General features: G+C 43.5%; 2 protein-coding genes and 2 long non-coding RNA genes across 6 annotated transcripts in view; 2 read left to right on the forward strand and 2 right to left on the reverse strand.

Moving 5' to 3' along the window:
* Vmat (Vesicular monoamine transporter) overlaps nucleotides 1–15,520 on the reverse strand; it is a 33,417-nt gene extending 17,897 nt beyond the window's left edge. Inside the window, exon 1 of one of the 3 annotated variants that reach the window (XM_076308610.1) lies at nucleotides 15,382–15,520. The gene's annotated coding sequence lies outside the window, so the exon portion shown is untranslated. Of the gene's footprint in view, nucleotides 1–702; nucleotides 1,039–10,112; nucleotides 10,359–15,381 lie in introns of those variants that run through there. The other 2 variants (XM_076308609.1, XM_076308611.1) reach the window with 2 other exon arrangements.
* The window catches only part of LOC143145339 (uncharacterized), a 40,023-nt gene extending 20,938 nt beyond the window's left edge, over nucleotides 1–19,085 (forward strand). The window contains exons 3-4 of the long non-coding RNA XR_012991648.1: nucleotides 17,490–17,575; nucleotides 17,682–19,085. This is a non-coding gene — a long non-coding RNA (uncharacterized LOC143145339). The remainder of the gene's footprint in view (nucleotides 1–17,489; nucleotides 17,576–17,681) is intronic.
* On the reverse strand, nucleotides 15,240–17,761 carry LOC143145343 (odorant receptor Or2). The gene is made up of 5 exons (XM_076308643.1): nucleotides 16,619–17,761; nucleotides 16,451–16,550; nucleotides 16,287–16,382; nucleotides 15,576–15,731; nucleotides 15,240–15,496 (listed from the first exon to the last, which is right to left on the reverse strand). Exons 1-5 carry the CDS (start codon nucleotides 17,425–17,427, stop codon nucleotides 15,446–15,448), a joined length of 1,212 nt encoding a protein of 403 aa, XP_076164758.1. The 5' UTR covers nucleotides 17,428–17,761; the 3' UTR covers nucleotides 15,240–15,445.
* On the forward strand, nucleotides 18,315–19,120 carry LOC143145340 (uncharacterized). Its single transcript, XR_012991649.1, has 3 exons — nucleotides 18,315–18,433; nucleotides 18,581–18,654; nucleotides 19,000–19,120. It is a non-coding gene; the product is annotated as an uncharacterized LOC143145340 (long non-coding RNA).
* Nucleotides 19,121–19,233: the final 113 nt, after the last annotated feature.

The following is a 19,233-nucleotide window of genomic DNA, read 5'->3' on the forward strand; positions in this document are numbered from 1 at the left end:
GAATGACCGCGAGCAGTTCCGTTTATCTTCTACGAGAAAAGATCTTTACTGGTTCGTCCCCCTCTCCCTCGCGATCCTCCAGAGTTGCGTTCCATCGTCCCTATAGTTCGAGAATTCAATTCTTGCTTCTTTTTGCCGACTACGGAAATCGTGGGAAGCGAAACCGGGGGAGAATCGACGAACGTGATTCTTTTACGTTCGAGTGGACCGCGGTGAATATATAGTTCGCGTTTCGATAGAATGCACTTGACGGTGAACTGTTCGCATTCGTCGAGACACTTTCGTTTTCGTGATTTATTATTTTTCCGTAACTAAAACTAGTATAAAGAGGGAACTGGATGAGAATGTATATATTAAAAAAAAACGATTTAAATAAATGTTCCTAATATGTAACTACTAACTACAAATTTAATAGTACAATATAGTATAACTCTCTTTAAAGAAAAGTTTGGTAAAATATGGTGGCAGTACCAACTATTCCGTTAATATTCTAAGAAAGAATATCGAAACTGGATGAGAATATGTATATAAAAAAAAAAATTAAGTAAATGTACAATATAGTATAACTCTCTTTAAAGAAAAGTTTGATAAAATATAGTGGCAGTATTCGGTGAATATTCTAAAAAAGATAATCAACGCACGAAGAAAAGAAGAGAAATAAATATTTGAATTCCCTTCGGGATTAATTTATACTTCCTTCACCGTGTATAGTCATCTCTTGAATGTGGATACGAAACGCTCTCCCTTCTTCTTGGTAGTGTCACAAATAACAACTTGACAGCGCGAGAGGTTAACGGTCGCGGTTCCACTCGCACAAATTTATTTTGTAAATCGGCGATTCACAGGTCAGCGTACCGGGTATACCCTGTACACTTATCTCGCGTACCACGGGGCTCTAGCACGCCTCGATCGCGCATCAAATATGGGAAATATTTCGCTAAGCTCGCGAGGTTGTCGCGTTGCCTGGAATCGATGCGGCTCGAGTGCGCGTTATCGACGGATCTAGGTGCTGTCGAAAGGGTTTGACACGGTAGTGGTTTTGCGATTGACAGTTTAGTTGGCTCCGCGTTGATGAAGTGACTGCGGATCCAGCAACTCATCCGACCTCGTTATCCCGATTCGATGGACGTGTACGTACGCGTTATCGCTCTCTTCCCTTCTCTCTCTCTCTCTCTTTTTATCCCCGCCTGTTCCCCCTCCCGCGACCATTTTCTCGTTTCACCCGCACGCGATTATATCCCGGAGACGAGTAATGCCGGTAGGGACAGAGAGAGAACGCTAGAAGGGGGGAGAGGTGAGCTAATAGAAAAATCGTGTCCACCGTCAACCGACTCGATTTATCTTAAGAATCGTGCCCGTTCCCGTGCTCTCGACTCGCGTCCACCCCGTTTGTCCCCCCCCCCCCCCCCCACTCGCTCTCCCTCCGTGGTTACAATGCTTCCTTCGGTCCGTCGAAACGTCACTCGGCGCGTAAAAATCCCCGGTGAAGAATGGTTGTAATATCGAGCCACGTGTGCTGCGAGAACCATGTGCCGCTACTCTCTCCCTCACCTCCCTCACTCGTCCACGCTCGACCCGAGTAACCCTCGCCACGGAGATCGGAATCAAGACGCGAAGTTAGTTTCAACTTCGTGGAAGTAATTAGCGACCCACCCGTACAGCCCGGAACGGTTCCGTCTAGTGAATAGCTTAATCGTATCTTCGGGCAGAGATCGTAACTTTAACGCGGCTCGCGGCCCGGGAAGCGGCTCCGCGCGAGGATCGACGTGATTGGCTGCGTTTCGAGCCCCCGCCCCCCACTCCTGGCCCAAACGCGCTCGACTTCGCGCGGTGCGTTCAAGACGGAACACTAACTAGATTTCGAGGCCCCCGCGCGACGGCCACGCACCTTTTCGAACTTTCCGCGCTTGTTACAACTCACGCCCCGCACGTGCCTACGCCACGGTTCCCGTCGTTCAAGGCTGCGTTCTCGTTCGACGGGGCAACAATGGATCGTGAATTTTAGACGGAGGATGTTCAGAAGGGAGGGACTTTGTTGAATTCGCGTCTTTGAACGGAGAATATTATTACCTTCCATTCTGTGTAACGAATGTAACGGTGGAAAATAATTCAAATTATTGGGTTGCTCGGAAGGTCGTTTCGTTTTTTTTTTTTTTTGGTGAAAATGAAACACAATGTTTTTAGAGTGTGTACACATTTTATTAAATTATGTGTTCTCCATTTTGCAAAATGACTTCCCGAGCAGGCCAATAGTTTTAGGACAAAATTGGGAATAAATTTGTGAAAGGTTATTCTACTCGAATTACTAACAGCGAATGGATGAAAATGAGCGATCTTTCGTCAGATGTACTCTCAAAGTATCCAGTAGCGTTTGTTATACTATATGTAGTGACTTGAATTGTGGAGAACGATTAATTTGAAACTTTCGAGAACAAAAATTACGCACACAGATATTTAAATTCTCCCCCGTTTCGCGCTCGTTCGTCGAACGTGCCACGAAACGAACGAAAAGTCCACTTTTCCCGCCGCGGAGTGACGTATACGTATATGTATTTGAAAATCGAATTTCTACGCGAACGTGCAAGATTTGACGCCGACGAACCGAGAGTAAGCGAGAGTGAAAGAGACAAAGGGAACGGGGAGGGGGCGGTATGTGGCGAGGCGAGAGAAGAGGGCAAAAGTCAGTGGAACGCGGCGAAGAGAAAAGTCACGTTTAAAAGGCAAACTGTTGCTTCGCGCCTCAACAAGTTGGCCGACAAAGGAAACGATTAGACGAACGATCGATTCGCTGGCTGCTCGTTTTCGCCGTTTCGTCATTACCGTGAGTAAAAGACTCTCGATCGAAGATTCACGATAATCGTTAGTTTTGTGTCTTTAAGAGACCAATGAAATGTTTCTCTCTGTCTGTTCTTTAACAATTTTGTGACGTACATGCAATTGGTCAAAGTGTACTGATTTTTCCCTGTCTATTCTTCAACAGTTTTGTGACGTACATGCAATTGGTCAAAGTGTACCGATTTTATCTTCCTCGTCTGTTCTTCAACAGTTTTGTGACGTGCGTGCAATTGGTCAAAGTGTACCGATTTTTCTCTGTCTGTTCTTCAACAGTTTTGTGACGTACATGCATTGGTCAAAGTGTACCGATTTTATCTTCCTCGTCTGTTCTTCAACAGTTTTGTGACGTGCGTGCAATTGGTCAAAGTGTACCGATTTTTCCCTGTCTGTTCTTCGACAGTTTTGTGTCGTGCATGCAATTGGTCAAAGTGTACCGATTTTACCTTCCCCGTCTGTTCTTCAATAGTTTTGTAACGTACGTACAATTGGTCGAAATGTACCGATCTTATCTTCGGTTACGCAAGTGACGACACGTATGAACGGAACTGGATGTTTACATGTGACGAGAAATTGGAGCACAAGAGATCAGCTGAAGAGAGGGTCGGTAAAGTCGAACTGTTCAGCATCACACTTACGGGAACAAGTTGAGATCTTGAAAGCTAAAAAATTAAAAAAAAATAGCTCTTTAAAGAGTGTAATTGAACAAGGTGGGGCAACAGTGCTTTGTCCAATGTTCGAAAATTGGCACACGAGAGATCAGCTGGAGAGAGGGTCGCTAAACCGAAATAATAGCGTAAGTCGAACTGTTTGGCGTCACACTTACGGGAACAAGTTGAAATCTTGAAACGAAGGTTCTTAAGCTCAATCTTAATCACTCGAGACGTAAAAATAGCTCTTTAAAGAGTGCGATTGAACAAAGTGGGGCAATAGTGCTTTGTCTAATGTTCGAAAATCGGGATCATCGATATGTATCAATAAGCGAAGCACAGATAGAGAATCTATCGAGTGAAACGAATCGAAGAAACGCAAACAGTGGTGAGGATAGCATCTGATCGCGAGTCCCAGAAACGAATTTTATCAATAACCGAGGCGTTGACGTAACTCGGACGCGGTTGAAGATAGAAAAAGAATGTATTTAAAAAAATTGAACTATATCGAGAATCTAAATATTCTATAGTCAGACAACTATAATGTCTAAAGATTCATTTTCTATCTTCAACGGTTTGCGAGTCGGCGCGTCAGAATTCGAGATTCGAAGGGTGGTTTCACCCTTAGAGTTTGCGTTACAGGTGTTGAAAAAAATACAGAATCATTGTTTTTGGCTGTAATCACGAATGCGGATTGTGTTTCGCATTGATCGGCCCTTTCTCGTTGGTAGCGAGAGGATTAAGCGTTCAAACGTGAATACAAAGGAAACCTCGAGAGTTTTCGAGCCCTATCGAGGGAAGAAAATCTTTGTCGTCCGGGGATACGAATCGTCTGGTAAAAATCGATCGACTGGCTGCATCGGTATTGCGTCGGGATACCGACGCAACACGTCGAACGGTCCCCTCTTAATTTCAAAGCGACGCGACGCGAGATATTCGTAATTCACCGGCGCTGGAGGAGAGGAGAAACGAAGAAACGTAGAGACGCGACTATCGCGAAAGGAGCCGATTGAATACAAACAGGAACGTGGAACTGAATTACGTCCTTCGATGCCGTTTTAAACGAATTTACGAGATCGTGTCCCACACCCCGGATTCGTGTTCCACGCTAGGCTACGACGATCGCAGCCGGAGCAGCTGTCGATCAAAACTAGACGTTGGATAAATCATACAGACTCTCTAAGCTTGGAATATTTACCGACTCGATACAGAATTCCCTGTCAAGCTGTCACAGCCTGTTTGTGTGCATCTCTGCTCTCGTGAGCAGAACCGAAGCTCAAATTTCATCTACCTTTCTCTTAGGTTGTCTTAAAGCGGTTTCGAACTCGTGACCTAAACCTGGATTGGAATATTTTACTCGGTTTCTGGTACTGATAAATCATACATACTCTCTAAGACTTAGAATATTTACTTACTCAATACGGAATTCCCTGTCAGGCTGTCACAACCTGTATTCTTAAAATCACATGTGACTGTACTATCCCTATCATTAGTTAACGCTCTCGTGTACATCTCACTCTCATGAGCAGAGTCGAAGCTCAAATTTCATGTACCTTCCTCTCAGGTTGTCTCAACGCGGTCTCGAACTCGTGACCTGAACCTGGATTGGAATATTCTATTTCTGGTACTGTTTTTGGTAAAATAGTTATTACTGTATTGCAGAGGGTCAATTGGTTCTATGTTATTGGAGACTTGGGATTCGTAAAAAGATTGTATTCTGCGTTATAGAAAACCGTGCAATTAAAGACTCTGGGTCTGAATAAAAATGAAAAGCAATAAATCGAGTAACCTCGTTACTCGAGATCTGTCGCACCTCTTCAGAATGTTACTCGATCGTCCCAGAGCGATTCACGTGCGGTGTTATTCGATAGATGTCTTCGGAGAATGTGTTACAATTATAAGGAGGGTGTCGATATAATAATCTTCACCGATTTTAATGAAATTTTACAGACTTGCAGATCTGGGTTACGTTGGTATGGTTTCTTCAAACTTTACACTTATTTTTTTTTCACAATCGACTGATCATCTGCGGTAAATAATTCCGATTAGAATTATGGTACACGTGGACCTATAAGCCTGGCAAATTTGATTAAAATCGGCAAGGATCGGTACAGACGTTCCTCTTGTTAGCGACACAGGGACTCCAAAGCGTTGTAATACAATGTCACTTATACACACCCATCTTCAAAGTTTCTAATACTCCAAGCTTCTCTAACCTAACTTGAAGGTTTCGAACTTTCCAAACTTTACACTTGTCTCGTTCATAAGTGACTGATAATCAACGGTTAAAATTCTAGTTACGATTATACAATAGTACATAGCTTGTCACCTTTCTTGTCTAGTGACACACGTATCCGAAAGAAGGTGCTTTGCCACACTCGATCTACCGCGTACCAATAAAGTGTCACTTAAATCCTTCCATCCTTAAAGTTTGAATATTCCAAGCTTCTCTGACTAAATTTGGAAACGTACAAACTTTGTAGTGGGGGTTGATCAGTGTATTTATTACACTTACTGCGAGTTAGTCGGAAAGATTCGAGGGAGGAAAGAAGGAAATGTTAAAAAGAGAAGGAAGAGGTAATGTAAAGAAGGAAATGTTAAAACGAAAACGGAAAGGTAATGCAAAGAAGAAAATGTTAAAAAGAGAACGAAAGGGTAATGCAAAGAAGGAAATGTTAAAAAGAGAAGGAAAAGGTAATGCACAGAAGGAAATGTTAAAACGAAAACGGAAAGGTAATGTAAAGAAGGAAATATTAAAAAGAGAACGAAAGGGTAATGCAAAGAAGGAAATGTTACAAAGAGAAGGAAAAGGTAATGCAAAGAAGGAAAAGTTACAAAGAGAAGGAAAAGGTAATGCAAAGAAGGAAATGTTACAAAAAGAAGGAAAAGGTAATGCAAAGAAGGAAATGTTATAAAGAGAAGGAAAAGGTAATGCAAAGAAGGAAATGTTACAAAGAGAACGAAAGGGTAATGCAAAGAAGGAAATGTTTGAAAGGGTGGAACCTCGCAGCTGAGAGGGCAGGGAAGAAAAAAATGTGAAAAAGGGAAAGGAAGGGTAATGCAAAGAAGGAAATGCTCGAAAGGTTGGAACCTCGCAGTAGAGAGGGCAGGGAAGAAAAAAAATGTTAAAAAGAGAACGTAAGGGTAATATGCAAAGAAGGAAATGTTAAAAACAGAACAGGAGGGTAATGCAAAGAAGGAAATGCTTGAGTGGGTGGAACCACGCAGTAGAGAGGGCAGGAAAGGAGGAAATGTTAAAAAGAGAACGGACGGGTAATGCAAAGAAGTAAATGCTTGGGAGGGGTGGAACCTCGCGGTGGAGAGGGGAGAGGGACGCGAAAAGCGAGAGAGGTCCGAAGAGGAAGAAGCCTTCTCGGTTACCGGGTCTGGCGATCGGGTAATCGTATTATAGCCGGTAATTACGAGACCGCTCGCAGTGGTACAGGAGAAGCCTGTAGCTCGGGCAAAGTACCGGGCAGGGTTATGCAGATTGCTTTATAACCTTGTTACCGATCGCTCTATTAACGTCGCGAGCTTGATACCCGAGACTCCCTTCCGAGCCTCCGAAAAGGATGTGCGAGAAAAGAACAGGAGAGGAGATAGGACGTACAGACAGACACTAGGGCTGGACGAAATAATGCGAACACTTGCGACGAATCCTATGTTCATTGGCACCGAGGATTTGGGTTGCCATTTGTCTTAACCTTAACGTGTTCCGTTCAACTGTACACTTTTTGGAGCAAAAATGTCTCGATTGTATAAAATATCTCCTGGATATTATAATAAATTAGAAAATAATGTTCTGTTCGAATGTACGCTCTTTGGAGCAAAAATGTCTCGATTGTATAAAATATCTCCTGGATATTATAATAAATTAGAAAATAATGTTCTGTTCGAATGTACACTCTTTGGAGCAAAAATGTCTCGATTGTATAAAATATCTCCTGGATATTATAATAAATTAGAAAATAATGTTCTATACGACTGTACACTCTTTGGAGCAAAAATGTCCTGATTGTATAAAATATCTCCTGGAAGTTCTAATAGATCAAAAAATAAGCTTCTAACGGTAGCAATCGACCTAATAGAATGTTTATTAAGCCACCTTCAAGTTTTTCCACACTTGAGATTTGAACACCCCGCTATCTAAGGAGATTCGGTGATTCTGTTTACGGAGCATATGCTTCGAATTGACGTTCACCGTACACAGTACACGGATGAAGCTACAGGCAAAGGCTTGAGGCATTTTCTAATTGAAAGCCTTTCCAAAAGAAAAAGATAATACAAGGCGAGGACACGTTAGTTCGAAGAAGACCTCAGGAACACACTAGGACTATTCTATCCTTCGAATAAATTTTGTGCAACTTTTGAACAGTCTCCAGTGGGAATCCCTTCGAATAAATTTTGTACTTTTGAACAGTCTCCATTGAGAATCCCTTCGAATAAATTTTGTACTTTTGAACAGTCTCTAGTGAAAATCCCTTTAAATAAATTTTGTACTTTTGAACAGTCTCCAGTGGGAATCCCATTCGTTAAATTGTCTTAAACATACTTTTAATTCTTCGAAACAGTAGTTCAATGATTAAATCGAGAAAGGTGTTAAAGATGCCTCTCGAGACAAGAATTGGCCCTATGTGTGGCATCGTCATCTTGATAAATGGCATCTTCGTCGGGTAATAATACGTGGAGCATCTAGACCGTCCAAGTACCCCGATGGTAATACGACCATTCGAGGTAATAGGTCCAGAATATCAAACTACAGCTGCCAGTATTCGTCACGGAACCCCTTGTTTAACGCTCGCGAACGATAAATGGTGGCCCAGCCCCGTATTAATAAAACAATACAGCGTGCTTCAAATCTGTTCACATTATTTCGTCCATCCCCTGCAGATAGATCGTTTAACCAAGCTTCTCTGCTTTCAAACGTGTCACCAGATCCTTCGTTCACCTACACTTCGTTCAACATTCCTCTCCCTGGATTTCCATTTCACTCAAACCATTACCTAACTATATCTTACTTTCAGTAATAATTTTCAAATCGAGAAAATCGATTTAATTCAATTTAATCGTAATACGATCATCTTCTACCTGTTGATTTGCAACGATTGGTAAGAATTCATCCGCACGATCTCGATCGATTTCTCGAGTGGTCTCGTGCAAGTTTAACCCGAAAGCAGTTACACGAGTACCTCGCGCGCAACAAGGAAGCAGAATAACGATAATAATCGATCGCGCAATGTGAATCGCGACAGATATGGCCCTTCGTTCGGTAACCGAACGATAAATCGACGTTTTCCAGAACAAACTTTCTCCTCTCGACGAGGTGGTTTCACTCCCCCCTTTTTTTTCCACTCTTCCAGGGTTTGTTCGCGACAAGGAGAGCGTGTCGGGTGGCCGAGCGATCTCCAGGGAAAAGACGGACCAAACGATTCGAGAGAGAAGCTGCAAATGACACGCGGAAATGAGGGTACGGTCTCGAGCACGAATTCAAACTCGACGAATCTCGATTACGAACAAGCCCCTCGCTCGGCTACGGAAATTCAACGGAAAGGAATCTCTCCTCGAAAGGGCAAGGTTTCGCCCAAGGAAGCGAACAGGGGAGGGCAAAAGCGAACTAGAAAGACGGGTGACGATCGAACCGGGGAGGGGGTGGGGGGGCTTGAACGATCGAACCCTCCTCGAGGATCTCTGCGATCGAAACATCGCGTTTGAAAAATTACATCGAAATGAAAACAATCCTGGTACCGATCAACCTGGCGATCGTTCTTTGACGCTAACCTTCGATTCCAATACAGTCGAATTTCGAACGCTTCTCCGTGTGCGGGATATGCAACAGTCTGATTTACTCAGCGTGCGCTTCGAACGCCCATAGGCGTTCACCGCACGATCTACCGACCGATGTACACCGACCGAGATACGTACCGATTCACAGACGATGGTTCTCTATCCGAAAGTGTCACTCTAAGAGAAAAAGAATTCTCCCTAGATTGCAAAAGAACCCAAATACTCTAAGAGAAAAAGAATTCTCCCTAGATTGCAAAAAAGCCCAAATACGTACCGATTTACAAACGATGGTTCTCTATCCGAAAGTGTCACTCTACGAGAAAAAGAATTCTCCCTAGATTGGAAAAAAAACCAAATACTCTAAGAGAAAAAGAATTCTCCCTAGATTGGAAAAAAAACAAATACTCTAAGAGAAAAAGAATTCTCCCTAGATTGCAAAAGAACCCAAATACTCTAAGAGAAAAAGAATTCTCCCTAGATTGCAAAAGAACCCAAATACTCTAAGAGAAAAAGAATTCTCCCTAGATTGCAAAAAAGGCCAAATACGTACCGATTCACAAACGACGGTTCTCTATTCGAAAATCTCGCTCTACGAGAAAAAGAATTCTCCCTAGTTTGCAAGAAAAAGTCCAAATCCACCGAGTATCGTGGAAAGTAAAAGTGATCCGTGTCGCGAGAATTTTGTCGCGCCCCCCCTTTTTTTTTACTAGTTGTAACCATCACATTGCGAGACACACGGGCTGGTAAGGGCGCGCCGAGATCGCGTAAAATGAGAGAAGGTTCTCACGGTGCACGTGTTACACAATAGACGATGATTTCTTAGTCTCTTAGTGATCGTATTCTTACCTATGACGGACGTACGTGGCGTCGGTGCGCGTCGTTGGAGCGTCGTACGTGTAGAGGCGTCGATCGGTGGCCGACGAGACGACGAACTGGATGGCGAGGAGCAGCCGTGCTTCCAGGTGGAAGCGCCGCGGCCGATTGAGAGCGACGAGAGCAGCAAGGGTGCATCTCACCCCGATTTTTCCGGCTCGAGGCCGTCGCACTCTCTGCCCGGCGTCGTCCGCGCTCGCATCCGCGTCCGCGTCCGTGTCCGCGGCACCGTCTGTTTCTTCACCCTGCCTGCCCGTCCTCACTTCTCGATCCTCGAAGATCCAGAGTCTCGCGCGACGGACGCGAGAGCGCATGGTCCATCGCGCCTACGGAAGCCCCCACTTGTCCACCCGTCGCACCCGCCCCCTTTTATCGTTACGCGTCGTTCGACGGGATCCGTTTCCCCTTTCGGGGAGGGGGGGTGCTGCCCCCTCTCCCGCCCCGTTCCGTTGGATTCCGCGTTAACCCTGCCCCCGAGCCATCCTACGAGTTACACACCGTCCCTAGCCAACTTGATCCCTACGGGTTGCGTCCTGGACTCACCCCCCACCCCTCCCACGAGTCTGACTTATTATTATTATTATTGCAACCTTAGAGCAGAGAAGGAAAGAAACTTGGGGAATCAATTGTTACGAGCGCGTTACGATATCGTTGACTCGGCTCGGGTTTCCGTGTTTTGTATTATATTTTATCCCGTGTCGGGTATCGATGCCAAGATCCATTGAGGGATGACGCTACGTAGAGGTTAACCTGTACAGGGTGCCTGTTTTCGTTCTCGTTGAAATGTCTCCAATGCGATGAATCTCGCGGATTCATAGTTTTTGAGCGCGGAGAATGTAGTTCGCACGGAAGCACGGAGCAGTGCCTCGCTTAATGTTGCAAAAGTGTATCAATATCCGAGGCACTGGTCTAGCCGATGTTATTTAATCAGCATCGTCGGTTTTGAGAAAGTTGAGGATTCGAGCGACCAGGAAATTGAATAATTGAAAATCGACCGTTTTGTTAAATACCCAGAGTGCTTGTGAAGGGTCGATCGGGACCCCCCGAACGCATCAGTGGAAGCACGGAGCAGTACCTCGCTTAATGTTCCAAAAGTGTATCAATATCCGAGGCACTGGTCTAGTCGATGTTATTTACGTAGCGTCGTCGGTTTTGAGATAGTTGAAGATTCGAGCGACCAGGAAATTGAATAATTGAAAATTGACCGTTTTGTTAAATATCCACAGTGCTTGTGAAGAGTCAATCGAGACCCCTCGAACGCATCAATTCGACGCAGTGATCTAGGAAGAAATCTGTTATCTGGACTTTGAAAAAGGTTGTCATAAATAAGGCAGCAGAGACAAAAGATCCATCTCGTCCTTGTGTCGTGTCACCCAGGCTCTTCGAAGTGGAGTAGACGTCACGAGAGAACCAGGGTGAAAAATTTCGAACACCCCGTATACAAGATGCAAGACGATCGTTTCTTTCTTTTTGTCGTCCTTTCAATTCTTCTAATCTACCTCTCTTTCGCACGAACGCTTCTATCGCACCCTTTCGCCACCTCTCTGAAACTTTCCATCGTCTAACTCTCACCCCCTCTTTCCACCCCCTCTTTCTGTCTGTCTACGACCATTTTTTCGATAAAAAGAACTACACAGACGTGGTCAAATTAATGCAATTGCAGTTCGTTTGACTGAGCGGTACTATTTCGTAAACACGCGACAATCTAATATCTTTTACACTTTGTGAAATTTTTATCCAAATAAATAAAAGACAGACATTATATTCGGTAAGTGTGAATCCCGCTCGGTAAAATATTTCACAAAGGGATAAATTAAAAATTCGTCGTCCATTGCAACTTGCAACCTCGTTACTCTCAAATGTATTAGATTGTTCGGAAAGTCATTTCGTTTTCCAAAATGGAGAATCTATAATTTAATAAAATGTTTATACACTCTAAAAGAATCGTGTTTCATTTTCACTAAAAAAAAAAACGAAATGACTTTCCAAACGACCTAATAATTAATATCTTTTACACTTTGTGAAATTTTTATCCAGGTAAATAAAAGACAGACATTATATTCGGTAAGTGTGAATCCCACTCGATAAAATATTTCACAAAGGGATAAATTGAAAATTTGTCGTCCATTGCTACTCGTAACCCCGTTACTTTCAAACGTACATTCTCGACTTGAAAACGACCGTACCGAAATCATTTCTCATCGATCGATGTGAAATACTTCCCATTGCAAGAATCCACGACTCACGGATCGAAACAATTGGCAAAGTATATCGCACGACGGATGTTAAATATTCCCCGTATTAATTTCCCCCGCGTGTCTCGATCGGTTTCTGTTTTCCACGGCTACGTGGCCCAGTTCGGAGATCGCGTCCGATAACGGACCAGAGATCTGGCGGGAAGAAATATTCGGTGCCAGACGGATCAACCGCGAAAGGAGTGGAAGTGGTATTCGGCGTAAGAACGCCATTAAGATTACGACGCGAGGGATGGTGGAAGAATGAGAGATAGCGGATGAAGGGAGTGCGGTCCGAGGTCAGAAGGAACGTGAAGCTCTCCAAGAATTCTCGACACGCGGACTAGGAGCGGGGCTTTATTAAACCGCCTTTTATCACGTTCCAGAAACGGAGCCGACTCTGTCTTCGTTCCAGCCTCTTCCATTGCCTGCGTAAATGTCGAGGAAACGCTATCGATCGACGAACGAAGGCCAGCCCCAGACTCGCCACGGAAACCTCGAAGCGCGAGTCTTCGACGAGGTCCCATTTTCAGAGAAACCACCAATTCGTACGAATGCGTTTCGATAAGTGTACACCGTGGCCGTGTACACGGTGCGGAGGCGCGATATAGACAATGACGAAATCGTGGACAAAGTTATCGAAAATGGATGGACTCGACACTTGATTAAAACGAGGATGTACGCGCGAATGACTCTTGCGGAATCGAACCGCTACTTACCACCTGTGGAGCCGAACGAGAAAGCGATATAGAAATTCCAGGCAGGAAGCCGGTTCACTTGTTGATATTAGGAAACTCTAGGGAAAACGCACGAGGTGCAACTTGTTGCTAAACCGGCGCATTTCGCCAATCCCCGAATTACTCGCGTTGGTCGGTTCGGTGTCGAGCACTGCGTCTCTCGAATTCTGACGCTCGATGAATCTTTCAGGGAGAAGAAATATTCAAAGAACGAAATAGAGAAAGGATTTTTATTAACGTTTTGATTGTCTTTAGCTTTGCAACAAATATAATAGATAGACAGCAAGCTTTAGGCGAGGGTCGGTAGAGAAGTTGGGACAGAAGAGGACAGTGAATGGGGTGTAAGAGAGAAGATGAGCAAGTTGAACGAGAGCTAACAAGTGAAACTAACAAGTCTAGTGGAAAATAGAAAAGAATGGTCTAGAAAATCATCTGTTACTCGACTAGTTCTCAACTGGTTTCATATTGATCCGCGTGGTAAATAATTTTAAAGTGACATTCTTGGTTCAGCTTCTCGAATCTTTTGTGGTTGCATAGGAATCAACTCTATGGGACCCGATGGTAACCATGTTTTCGAGATACTTAAGTTTCGAGTAAGTCCCTGAAATAAAGTGTATAACAGCGTCTGGTTGTACTCTTTCCTTTTTTTTTTATTCACAAAACGTGCAATAAAGGCACAAAATAAAAATACGTAGTATCGTGAAAAACGTTCAAAAATGTTGAAAAAATTTCGCATTAACCCGTGCTCTACTCGAGTTTGTGTCGACCTGATTTTTTAGGGGATCGATTCGAACAACCCTACTCTCGACTTGATAACAGCTTTTCTCTTCCGAGGATTGTGGAGACCGAAGATAGTGACGGAAAAGAAAAACCGTGAAAAATGTGAAATCCAAGAACGGGTTAAATGGAGATGGAAGATCCTGTCCACGGCAGACACTACTCTATCACGGTACACTCATCTTCCGTGTAATTAATTCGAGTAGGAACAGATGGATCGCGAAGGGGAAGATTGCCTCCAGTGACATCGGCCACTTACCATCTCTCTTCGCGAGGCTGCACGTTCCATATTCGTCCTACAGTACTCGTCGCGCCCCTAGCTTTCCACGTCCCCCCCCACCACCGTGTACGCGAATCGCTACGTTCGGGAGACCCCCGAAAGTAGTACGTCGCGAAGGTGCTCAAACGAGAACCGCTATAGCGACGAAAAGAACGATAACGAAGAAATTACAGAAGAACTCAAATAATCCGATTATATCCTTCCCCGGATAACTGAAACAGTTTCGGCCCCGTTTGATTTTTTACAATCTCGTTCTCGTTCCACGGAAAAAATTTCGAATATCGTAAACTGAAAGACAACGAGCAAAACGACGGACGTGATCATCGATAGGGAGGCCAATAGCGTTCCTTGGATGCAGCTTCGTACCGATAACGAGCAAAGTAAACGGCTTCGCGATGAGATGGGTCGTGCTGATCGGGAATTACCCTCGTTGAACGCGAACGTGGTTTTTCTTCTTTTAGCCAATATACGGTAGCAACTATTCGTCGTTCGCAAAGGGCGCAATCTTCATCCGTACAATCGTCGAAACCTAACGAGTGCAACCAACATATTTTCCTTGTTCGTTTAATCGTATGATTTATAGCGACTCGCAGAGATCGAAATTGCTACGCGGAGCGGCCACCAGAGGCGCGAGCGAGTCGGTAACGCAGTCAATCGCCGGTCGATACGTCGTGATATCTATTGTTGTGATCCGCGAACGTTTTCTAACTGAACATTTTTGTCGACGATGTAAATGCAAGTTAACGTAGCTTCAATAAACAACAGTGTAAATAAATCGTCTAATCTAATTGAAGAATAGTTTGTTTTCCGTCCGAATCACATAACCTACAGCTGCACTAACGGAAACCGAAATGTGGTTTGATTCGAGAGCGACACAAGCAGACCAGAAGGAAAGTGGAACGCGCGTGAGAGAGAAAATCGATGTCCATCTGGAGATGTGAATTACATTGAAATCCTTTTTCTCCGCCACTCGGTTTCCTCTCGCGTATTCCCTGCACGAGTTAACTTCGCGTCGGTTAATGTCTTCCGCCATTCGCTCTCACTCTTCTCTCTCTCTCCCCCTCCCCTTGCAATTCTGGAGAAGACGAAAACCAGGAACAATGTTGTACCCGAAATAAAACGACAGTAATTGCGTCACGAACGAAATGCTTCCAGAGGAATCGTTTACTTGTTTATTCGGTTACTTGCTTTCGTTGATAAAATACTCTACGGACCAACGAAACAACAGTTTGTGCTTCTTCGACGGATCTTCGTTTTTTTCGAGATCATGGAACGCCGTCAGTTCATGTTACTCACGACGGTGAAGAACGACGCGGCGGACGATATCATCTGAAACGAAGAAAAAAGTGGGAAAGATGCGATAGGCTCGAGAAAATGGCCCGTGCAAGGAAAAAACAACGATAGATACAGAAGCGAACGTTTCCAGCGAAAGCACGACGAACTTCCCGGCGGTCAGACGAGCAGGTCTCTGAGCTCGAAACAGAAGCATGCTCGTTGGTTTTCGTAGCCATGATGGATATAGATACCAAGGCGCGAAGTAGGCGGCACGACCAATGGCTTCGCTCTGAGAAAAGAAAAACGAACGAAGCTGTAGATACGATCGTCTTTTATTTATTAAGAAATAATCTGTGGACTAGGGATAGCTCGATCTCGAGTATTTCGAACGAATGCTGTGCGCACCACGATCACCGATCAATTACAAAAATTAAAATTTTTAATTTCATTACTCTATCTTTATAATAATTGTATCGACAGATTAGCCTGGTTTTCACGATCGAAATGAGTCCAAACACGTCATAAGTCAGACAAATTTTATTACTATTTTATTTTGCTCACTACTTGGGATATTTAAATTTAGTGAGAATAAAGTTTGGGTTTGTACTCATTCTGACGGGGAGAAGTCTCACCGATCCACTAATACCGTATTATAAAGATAAAATAAAAAAATGAAAAATTTCAATTTTTTCAATTCTATTTCTATTCCATTTACACAGAAAATCCCAAACTGCGATCTATTTAAATTTAAGCAAATATTAGTGTATTTAATAAAAAAAATTCGTTAAAAATCAACGCTCCTTTTTAACTCTCCAGGCGAGAAGAAATTGAACGAAAAGTTTACCTTCGTAAAGAGTTGATCAGCCGGCCAGTTGCAGAGAAACAGCTGTATAACGGCGATCACTAGTTGCGTGACGTACTTGTACTTGTCAGGATCGTCCTGTTCGCGTCGATCGAATGAACATTATCGTATCTCGGAAGAATCGTCGAGAAATACGTGTTACTTACCCCGACCAGTTTGAAGCCAACCAGAGAAATGTTGTAAGTGCTACCAATCAGCTGGGTCAAGAAGATCACGCTAGTCAATAGTTCAATTTCTTCGCAGAATCTGTCCAAAGAAACACTTAAAAAAATGATGATGTCTTTAAATTCCAGTCAACCAAGTCCTACACTCACTCGAGTAACATGCGATGGTAGGTCAAACAAACACGAAGATCGTTCATTTGTTTGTTACTCGGTGTCTCCAGCTTCTCCAATTTCTCCATCGTCCACGACCGCTGCCTTGCCACAGTCTCAACATCCACGTTACTCCACACTGCGTTCAGTCGTTCGATTCTGGACTTTAGAGCGTCGAAATGTCCACTAACGATCAGGATGAACAAAGGACCGATGGTGTCCGTTCCCACGCAGATGAAGGTAATATTCAGCATGATGAAAAGCTGAAGAACATACGCGATCTCGTACCAGGGGGTCACCTGGACGTCTACGAAGAACGCGTACGGTAGATGTCGGTTGTTTTTCGCCTCGTCGGAGGTGAAACTGGCCAACAGAGATGCTATGATGTAAAAGAAAATGGTGAAATAACAACTAGACAGATACCAGGCGGTTAATCGGTTTATTTTCCTGGCGTAATGTCTCACGGGCCGCTGTTCACGCGGCTCTAGAGTCGACCAGAGCACCTTGCAGACATTGAGCATCCTCTGACAACGGTCGCGGTACAGAAACAGTATTGTAAACCGCGACTGGCCCCCTACTAACGAGATGATCATCGCGAAGGACACCAAAGCGGTGCCAGAGTACGCTCCGCGTACGACAAACTCGTACGTGTAAGAAACGCTGACAATGGACAGACATGCGAACGCGAGGCACGCCAAAGTATCACCAGCAATCATGCCCTTGTCGCTCAATATCACTCCACACAATTTCAAAAGAAGCAAATTCAATCCGATCAGGTCGTCGAATTTGGTACCCGATTCGCCAGTCATGTTACTTTTTAGCTATTGCCGTTCTACGATCTGTACCCTGACGAACCGTTTCTCTTTTGCAGATGGCAGGATCCGTGGGAATAACCACCACGTTCGCGATGTCGACTTGGTCAAATGCGAGAAGGTAGCAGGAGGTACGGGGGTGGAGGTATAAAGAACACCTATCATTATTTCGAAGACGATAAAGTTTTGCGTCGTCGCGAGATTTCGTCGAGGCACGCGATCGCGCCAGACGTAATTCGAACTTTTTCCAGTGGACGAAGAAAAAAATCGCCGAGTCACGATTGCAACGGCACGGTGGGCGTCGAATGGAGAGGGAGGTGGGAGATAAGCAATCGAGGGAAGAAACGTTCGAGTTCCTGTAAAAATCGAGTAGCGAAATTCTAGTTGAAATATTTGAAGCGCAGCGAGAGTCGTGTGTGTGTATCGTTGAACGATACAGAGAGGTATCGTTTCTTTTAAGAAGCGATTTTTTACGTACGCTTGAATAATAATTACAAGATATTTAATTTTAATAGTACAAGAGAAAAACTCCGTACTCTTAGACGTTGAATTTGATGAAATCCATCTTTAACAAATTTTCTTTTTATAAAATTTTGTTTTATGGAAAACGACTTAGTACCGTATTTGTGCATACAGGGAGTCTTTATGGATAAAGTACCAAGTATTGTCTGTGTTCTAGAGGCAATATTCCTCCTAGATTATCATCAAACTTTTAGAAATTGATGAAAAAATTTTTCTTTAAGCACAAATGTGTAATAATATTTCTGTGAATCATTTTGAATCAAAATATCACGTCAGCTATAATTCAATCATTTTGCAACGATGCTAAATTCAGTGTTTTCAGTGGTTCATAAATATGGTCAAGGATAGACATAGATTGACCTACTCTGCGAGACGCTACCCTTGTATATTTATATTGCACTCTTCCCAAGAGTGCAATATATACAGATGAAGGGAAAAACCAAATGGATGATATTTATTCTAAGAAGTCTATTAATACGAGGTATAATGATTTAAAGGTATCTGTCTGCTAGAAATCGACTGTTTCTCGATTATTCGAGGCTCTCGCTACAAGCAGAATACCGTTTTACATTCTGTTCCCGTTTTGTCTCGCGTTTCGGGATTCCTGCACGTCCCGGCATCTCGCCAGTTCTAATTCGGATTATCAAAGCGAGCGGATCGAATACGTCGTTCCATCTGGCGGTCACACTCGAGGAAGTACAAGTAAGTTGTTTTGCTCGCTCGATTGTGAAATAAGAGGAATTCGTTAACTAAGCAATGATTGGCAAAATTCTTCTCTGGATAAAAATGTCGAATAATGAATAAAAGATGAATATCTTTTTATCCGTTATTTGTTCAATAATAGTTACAATCTGAATTACAAAATGAACTTATATTTTATGCTTGCTGTTCGTTTTACAGCTCGCTCGAGTAACTGTTCAATCAAGTTACCGTTGCGAACAAATTTACACTATTACTGATTTGCCGGTAATAGGTTAGTCTTGATAGCTTAGCCGCGTTTCACCTTTTACTCTGCGCATGTTCCTCTATTTCTTTTTCTTTTCTTAGATACAATACACGAACGTTATCATAAAACCGGTGATACAATACAAGAACATTATTATAAAATTGATCCGAGTCTTGTTCATTTTTTCCCGCTGTGCAGACTAAATAATTTCAATTCTTTTCAAAGACTTTTTTACTCGAGCTGCTCGCAATCGCTGGAAAATATTCGGATCTGAGTAACTGTTACCGACCGAGAAATTCTCGTTTACCGACGTCGCGTCTGACCCCGAGTCAGGG

The sequence above is a fragment of the Ptiloglossa arizonensis genome, chromosome 4 (assembly GCF_051014685.1).
Source record: "Ptiloglossa arizonensis isolate GNS036 chromosome 4, iyPtiAriz1_principal, whole genome shotgun sequence".
Lineage (NCBI taxonomy): Eukaryota > Metazoa > Arthropoda > Insecta > Hymenoptera > Colletidae > Ptiloglossa > Ptiloglossa arizonensis.